This window comes from Metopolophium dirhodum, chromosome 6, assembly GCF_019925205.1.
Source record: "Metopolophium dirhodum isolate CAU chromosome 6, ASM1992520v1, whole genome shotgun sequence".
Classification (NCBI taxonomy): domain Eukaryota; kingdom Metazoa; phylum Arthropoda; class Insecta; order Hemiptera; family Aphididae; genus Metopolophium; species Metopolophium dirhodum.
This window is the reverse complement of record NC_083565.1, coordinates 2,158,206-2,166,816: the sequence shown is the minus strand read 5'-3', so window position 1 is coordinate 2,166,816 and position 8,611 is coordinate 2,158,206. Positions and strand designations below refer to the sequence as shown.

Below are 8,611 nucleotides of genomic sequence, written 5' to 3'. Positions count from 1 at the left end.
AGTAAACAAAGCGTTACAAAAATGCGTTGGAAAAAAATAATGCTGTACCCAGCCCAAAAACATATGTTATAAACATGTTAAAAAGGCCAGGGGTAGGAATGCTCGGTAAATCACTTTGTCTATATCAGTGAACCTTAATATTATTGAGATATATTTATTCTTATGTACCGGTACTTATAAGTTATAGTTATATTATAATATTATGCTATACGCAACACGTAACACTTGAACGCGTTCTAAGATAATAATATAATATACCTCACGAATTATACGGTTACAGTGAAATAAACACAAACGCATTCCAACTTCCAAGTGTGCATAAAATAATGATAATGATAATATACTATATAATATAATATTAAACGTAGGTACTTATTGTTATGCCAATAATATTGCACGAATCTATATGCAAACTGTCCGATTTCTGTGTATAAAAATATAATGTTGTATAATATACCTATACGGTAAACGACAGATATATAGGTGCTCACAGATGCGTGGGTTTTTACAAAGGACTATTAAACTATAAGGACTAAGGACGGCACAGTAAAAATATAATATGATATTATTTTTTTTATTTTTTTTTAATTGGTCATTAAGCTCGGCAACTGTGGCCATTAGCTGTTTGTTTGTTTATTTGTAGGGGAGGATACTGTTGGTTGGTAAACACGTGTGTGTAGTTTTTGGCAGATTTTCAAGTGGGCACCCGTAGGTATCTGCCATGCCCGGGCGGGGGATGGCGGCACTTGTTCTCCGGACACCGTGACTTGTCCGAAGAAAAATGCCACCCATGGCCGAGGAATCGAACTCGGGTCGACTGCGTCACAGCCGACGCCTTAGTCCGCTCGGCCACTCCGTCCCCCATGATATTATTATTATATGTTATGTTACACATAATAATAAATAATAATAATAATATAATATCATATGGCACCATATTAATCATATTATATATAACGACGATAAAATACAAAATGCCAAAGAATATATTATTAGGTATTATATATTATATTGTTATAATATTTACAGTCGAAATTCGTTACCTCGGCGTTTCCGCCGCGGCTAAGAAAATAAAAATAAGTAGAGTACATACTTATTCGTAATAAATCAATGCACGAGCGATCGGTTTTCCATCGATAATAACATTATTACGATTTCAATAATTACATTTTACGTACACACCGATCAAGTAACGTCGTTGATGAGATCATCATTAAAGCACATTATATATTTATATACTATGTTATAGTACTATCGAGTATAGACTATTGATATATTATACACACAACTCGATCGAAACCAACACACACACACACACTCGCGAACATAATACAATAACCATATTAATAACATAAAATAAAATCAAGCATAAATTAATATAGTATACGTTTCTACAAAGTATATTGGTACTCATATAATAATAATAATGATAATAATAATAATAATAATAATAAAAATAATAGTAGTGATAATACAAATAATAATAATATAAATAATGTATAATATATTTACAAAAACTGAAAACATAATAAATTAACGTACAATATCACACCAAATCAAACGACAGCAGATATTTCGTACGTTTAACAAAGTTCGGCCCCCTCCCCAAAAAATTGTATTTCCTTGAAAATCAAAATAAAGTAAAATGTCATTCGAAAAGACCCGAAAACAGTTGCTGCGTCAAACATTTTATACATGATAATTATTAATTATATTATAACAATAAAATTGTGAACTTTTGTGATAGTTGATCCAAAAAATAAACACCCAAAACAGAATGTATAAAATAAACGAAAAACCACGAAACTCACACTGTCGTGGCTCTAACAGTCCAACACATAGGTGGATATCGGGGGAGAGGGACTTATAAGGCCCTAACTCTCCCCCTCACCACCCAAATTAAGAAAAGATTACGACTACCCTGGTCTATTTATTCGGCCTTAAATGTATAAAATATCAAAATTATGGCTGACGATTTTGATGCGCATCGATGACGAGTCGTCCGCCACTCTAGATCGCGATAAGCGTGCAGCAGGTGGCAGTAAGTACATAGTGTGGCCGCGGCCGCAAAAAGCTTACGTCGACGATGCGTCAATCACCACGGCCGCCACATGGGATCGCGAAGGGCGGCAGCGGCAGCTGCGGCTGCGGCGTCTTGCTGTAGAGTAGGTGGGGACCGGCCAAACGCAGGCCTGGTGGGTTTGGGCCTGACGACCGTGTGCGGTGGGCCACGATTGGACGCGTTCAGGGCGACGGGTTTTAGCGTCGGCGAGGCGGCGGCGATGGCCGCAAAGTGGACGGTGGTGCCGATGGTTGCGGTGTCGCCAGCGGTGGTGCCACCGGCTGGGCATGGTAGCGCGAGGACCGTCGCGGTCGCGGCCGACGGAGGCGGCGTTGGCGGCGTGTGGTCGGGCGGCTGCGGAGGCGTCCGGTCTTCACTGGCGGTGGCGGCAGCCCGCTTGTCAGTAGCGGCCATCGCTGCGGCGGCGGCTGCGGTGGCTGCGGCGGCGGCGGCTGGCAGTTGAGATTCGAGCGCGCGAGACACTGACTTGGCCAAGTACTCGACCAGCCGGCGGCCGACCACAGAGTCCAAGCCCGGCAGCGACAATAGGAAACTGCACGCTTCGCTGGCACAGTGGCTAAATCCTTCCTGCGGACAGACAAAAATAATAATTAACGCACACTCTAACGGAGTTCGATGTGGCCTGTAGGAAATCTTCTTTTAGGTAAAAAAATAGTTATCAAAATCCGACGATTCTACAAGGCCTGAGAATGCCTGAGAAAACCCACCGTGAAGTCATTTTATTCGATATAATACACCTTACCTACCCCCCCCCCCCCCCCAAATAGGTATTGCATAGTAGTTTATAGGAAAAGTATTATAATTAAGGTGGCAACTAAAATATAAAATTTAATTTTCAAATTTTATAGAATTTGTTGCAGACAATATGAAAAACTCGTACCGATCCCTTAATGACAAATTATGATTTGTAAATTCTTTTTCAACTTGCTAACATAAATAATATTTGATAAGCTCTGTTGTTGTGGCTGTGAATAAAATTTTATCAGATATACAGACTTATAGAGTAAAAAGTGACCGATAATTTTTTTACTGGCGCGTATATTTAAGTATTATCTACCTATATGCTAGGTACATTTATTTTAAAATGTAAACTGTGATGTCGATCACGAAAAATTTCAGAAATTTTTTTTCTCCCTGCCTGGGTGTAATGCGGAAAAAATAAAAATGAACTGCAGCACCTACTTTGTATACATTACGCATATGTTTACGGTGAATTGAGATATTATTAAATTTTATAGAACGTCATTTGTGGTGATAACTTACACTCTCGCACAATAATGGTACCTATTATGCGTGTGCCATGTTTATAATATAAACGTTATTTCGTTATAAATGTGTATACCTTGTTCAAACTGTTCTCACGCAAACTCCCGACGATTATCACCCTATTTGTGTCTCCTCTCCTCTCACCACCCACACAAATCATTCAACAGAGACGACCGTAAATAATAGCCAAAGTATTTCTGAACTGTATTTGAAGGGGAAAAAACAATTTTTTGTTGGTTTGTTATTATTAGTAATAGATTATAACCTATACATAATATAATCATTATGTTCATATTATATAGCCTACTTCAATACATTTGCATACAATTCCGAAGTGACTGCAATCCCCTCGTCATACAAATGTGACCTTGACCTAATAAAATATCACACTTATTAAACTCTATACTATGCGGATGTCTCCGGATGCGCTCCGGAAACTTGGAAATGTTAGAAATAGGTACCTACTTGAGTCACACGTGTTTTGTTCTTCAAAAATAACCGTTATACGTGTGGGATTAAACAGTGAATATAATTTATATAATTTCGTTTGGCGTAAAATTTTTTTTCAGATTTATCGTAATAAGTCTCATCATATAATATCTATATAATATAATAAAACAATACTTTTTTGTGTTTTAAATACATTTTAATCATGAAACGAAATTAAATTATGGTTACTATATTTTTTAGCTTTTTAATGTTAATAATAAGTATCTATATTATGTATCTATTTTTATATTGAGTGAAAGTGTATGAGATATAATATGCTGAAAGAATATTATTACATTTACACTCTAAAGATTTTATATTTCATCACGTTAGATGTTGCTAATTTGAATTAGGTACACATGAAAATTAAATTAGTACATTTTAAATTTCACTTAACCTATCCTACATTAACCTAGCACATAAAAAAATTGTATAATACTGCGATTTAACAATTGAAAAATTAAAATTAAAACACATTAGGTATGACAAACGAAAGTGACTCTTAAATTTGTACCTATGTAATTTGTACGATACTTAATGTCATAAAACGATAATGAACCATAATAATAGACTTGGAACATAAAAATACATAACTATTTTAAACTTACTTGAAATTTATAAGCTTCTTCCACGGGATCTCTTCTAGTAATCTTTTGAAGATGTTTAACGGTAAATTCCAAAATGTCTGCCTTTTCGAGTTTATCGACATTTTCACCTTCAGCCTATAAATAAAATTAAAATGTCATTAATTCGTTTTTTTTTTTAAATAAAGTAATTATTATTATATATTATAATATTATAATATTATTATGTCCTCTCACCTCTAAGGCAGAAAACATCAGATCCTTTAACTCATCCAAACACCGATTGATGCGAGCGCGGCGCTTTCGTTCCAATAACGGTTTTGTTATCTGTTAAATACAATAATTTATAATTATTATTGTGATGTGAACTTTAAAACAAAAATGCATTACCAAAATAAAATATAATACATAATATTTCCTCGAGCATTTTAGTCGATTAGGTAAGTCGTTTAGTCGACATAGTTATATACCTGCTACCAGCTACAAAATACTTTATGAAACACGTGACTGTTCGTAATTTATTATTATCAAACTACAAACTACAGAGTGCACACTATACACACAACAGCACCATTCACAATTTTAAAATCCACACAATTCGCATTAATAATTGCAACCAAACATTTACTCTAATATCTTATATTATTATAAATATTATGTATTTATATACAAAACCTTTTATTTTCACTTTTCTCACGGTCCACACACCAGACCACAAATACGTAAAAGCAAAAAAAAAAATAAAGTTTGTTGTTTTTACTAACATAGCCTTTATTAAAATAATACATTATAACCACGGATGGTTAAATTCATTTTTATTCGTACGTTGAATTAATACGTTGCGTCTACAGTTATTGTCGAGTGGAGTGATAGTGTTAGACTTTCGATCGAACGGAAAACGTACGGTGGATTTTATAGACAATTTTATGGAAACGGTCGGGAAAATTACTTAGTCCTCAAATTACGATACAATGCAAACATTTTCCGATCAATAGTTTTATAATTTATTCGTGTGCAGTAAATTATATATTTTAATTTAACTATTTACCGATATCTGGTTGTATATTGTGAGTGGACGGCATATATATTTCGTATAATATTCATATAACACTAAACGACGACCGTCGACTACACACAGCCTTAAAGAGATTCGATACCGTGATTTTCTGTTTTTGTCTAACACACGCGCGACATAGTATTTTAGACGTGTTTTTTGCCAAACATTCCAATTGATCTATTGAAGTGATGAGAATTATTCTGAAAACAGATTTGAATTTGTCGTCAAGTCTACTTGAAATCGACTTTCCCACATTTTTGATATTGTCCCCCAAATTTCAGGAAATGTCATATTAAAAAAGAGTATTTAAACATTTTTGTATTTCAATTTTTGGAGAAGCTAAAATCAAAAAATTAAAATTGTGGGAAAGTCGATTTCAAGTAGACTCAGAATTCTCACACTTCATTAGATCAATTGATATGTTTGCAAAGAATCCGTCTAAAATCCTATGTCGCGCGTCTGTTAGACAAAAACAGAAAATCACGGTATGGAATCCCCTTAAATAGGAAGGCAATATGATGATGGTCGTATTAGGGAGCTAGAGAGGTTGGTGGTGAGGAAATTGATTTAAAAAAAAATCATATTATAGGTACGATAAAATTTATAGTACCTATACAAACGACATCATCGCGAAATTGTATCGTGATAATTTATGTATGACGCAGTCCTAAAGCTGTTGTAACCACGTGGAGGTTACGAAGAAAAAAAAGGATCACTTACCTTTCTGTACGTTACGGTCCGAGAAATCGGCGACGGAGTAGGCGAAAACATGACGTGGTCGAGTTGGTTGAAAAATGAACAAATCCGACGGACGAATAAAACAACAACAATATTATGAGTATACACCGTCGCGAACGAGAACACAAAAATAATAAACTATAATTCTAATCGATGATTATTCTAATAACATCGACAATCGACAATCGACAATCGACGAACACGCGAGTGCGAAATGCTCGCCGGATGACGGTGGGTAACGGACTGAACCGGCGGCGGCGGCGGCAGTGCCTGTTGCCCGTCTCATTCCGTTGCCGCCGCCGCCGCCGACGCGCTTCTTCCTCTTCCGCCGTCGCCGTTACACCCCTTCTAAAAATACACGCACCCCTCCGCCTCCGCCGGGGGATGATCGGCGCGCGCGCCCCCGACACACGATCTCAGGTCGCGCGTACCCTTCGCGTGCGAAACCCCCTCGGGTGAGCAATCTTTCGGTTCCCACGGATGCCGATCACCCTCCTTCCAGTCCACCCCCCCCCCCCACGAGCGCGCGCGCGTAATTATATTATTCCGTTTGTCCGCACATATAACGTAGGTAGGTAGGTCGTTATAGGTCTAGTTGTATAATTTAAAGGTGGCGCGCGTCCCCTACTACAGCTTCCTACTCCCCGCGACGCCACGTCTCGATGTACTGCAGGGGGACACTGCAGCTCGGCGGGCCACGCGCTGTACCCCGGAAATTCGGAGACTTCGTCAAACGGCGACCGTACATTAATATAATAATACGTAACGCGGACGAAGTATTGTTATTGTTATTATTATTATTTATTGTTGTTGTCTATATTATAATATATAATATTATACTGGACGGAAACGACTTTTTGTGTTGTATGCATTAGGTAACTACTGCATTACACACATATAATATTATAATGTATAGGTACAATATTATGTTATATTATATTATAATAGTATGTCCACAAAGCGTGTCGGCGGTGGGAGGAGCAACAGATTCACCGAAACTTATACTTAAATACTTAATTTACTGCTTGTTTAGAATATTACGAAATCTGTTTTTTGGTTATTTGTGTTCACAATTTTGTAGAATATTAAAATAATTACATAATAATATAATTCTATAATATGAAAAAATTATATAAGTAAAACATCTTTAAAAACTAATAATGATGAAATGTCTGCAAAAATTCACGCCTCATAATTTTTTTTTAACTTCAGAAAAAAAGTATTTTAGAAATGATGATCTATCCGTGATGGTGTCCGAGTGTGAAAGATCCATAAATGTAGCTTATCACCTCTGTTGCTGTTGGATACATTCATCATCTAACTCGCTGCTTTGTGAATTTTGCAAATTTTCGAAAACAAAAATAACTTATAGAGAATATAACTAAGTCATCCCTGAAGCATACAATATAATATCACATCTATCAACATTTTTTTTATACATTAGACTGTGACCCATGAAAATTATACTTTTAGATTTTCTAAAATACCTGTACCGTATACGATGTACATACTATTAAATTATATTCAACAGTTAATCGCTTTATTATACGTAATTATTATACTACAAATATACGCGCTATGGGAATCGCCAATAAAATTTAATTCAAGTGCAATAAACTAATTAACATGTAAAATGTAAAACGTATTCAAATCAACTTCGCCGTGTTATTATTTTACTCAACCACGACGATGTTCTATCTCGTCATTCCATATATTATGATTGAATAAACGCATAAAAGTGTATAGTCTTTACAAGAAACAGATTTGTAAAATATTTTTAAAGTAAAAATGTACTTTTATTATATTAGGTATAGTATTATAGGTAAACGCTAAACTACGAAACATAAACTCGTACAAATGCGTTTTGATATAAAATATTAGTGTCTTGGCGTTTTGTTCTCGACCAAACGGTCCGCATAATATGACGCATGACGCGTTGTATCCACCTCAACATATCTATAGCAAATCTACATTCATCATGCCGCATAAGCATTTTTATACTCCAATAGTTTACATAGATACCCATAGTAATCATAGTAATTTGCTCAAAAATTTAAGTATCGTAAAAAACCGATGTACTCACAATGCAATCACCCAGATAATGTTCTTAGAAAAATCGACACGAAATTCGAACGGAATTCGGTAGCAGATGTCGAATCAACGTGTCGATCGAATGATGTCGATCCAGTGTAATACCGGCTTTACGTTTACGTTTGACAATATGGGTAAATTTTCTCTTATAAATGCTAACCGCACAAAGTTAGAGCTATGTTGAAAACAAATATTTTTTTACGTTATATACGCTTGTGTTTCTGTTATCTTATACTTATGACAACAAATAATAATAGTAAGATGATAATTTTATATATTATTAAGATGTATATATACTTAGGT

General features: G+C 35.6%; 1 protein-coding gene across 1 annotated transcript; it reads right to left on the bottom strand.

Moving 5' to 3' along the window:
• Nucleotides 1-1,384: 1,384 nt before the first annotated feature.
• LOC132947187 (enhancer of split mbeta protein-like) lies at nucleotides 1,385-6,481 on the bottom strand. The gene is made up of 4 exons (XM_061017398.1): nucleotides 6,200-6,481; nucleotides 4,660-4,749; nucleotides 4,447-4,560; nucleotides 1,385-2,650 (listed from the first exon to the last, which is right to left on the bottom strand). Exons 1-4 carry the CDS (start codon nucleotides 6,248-6,250, stop codon nucleotides 2,096-2,098), a joined length of 810 nt encoding a protein of 269 aa, XP_060873381.1. The 5' UTR covers nucleotides 6,251-6,481; the 3' UTR covers nucleotides 1,385-2,095.
• Nucleotides 6,482-8,611: the final 2,130 nt, after the last annotated feature.

Excerpts from the sequence above, each read along its gene's own strand:
- LOC132947187 (XM_061017398.1), bottom strand. The coding sequence starts at position 6,250 with ATGTTTTCGCCTACTCCGTCGCCGATTTCTCGGACCGTAACGTACAGA. Across the intron at positions 4,750-6,199 it reads GGACCGTAACGTACAGAAAG|ATAACAAAACCGTTATTGGA; the intron begins GTAAGTGATCCT and ends TGTATTTAACAG. Across the intron at positions 4,561-4,659 it reads TGATGTTTTCTGCCTTAGAG|GCTGAAGGTGAAAATGTCGA; the intron begins GTGAGAGGACAT and ends TTTTATTTATAG.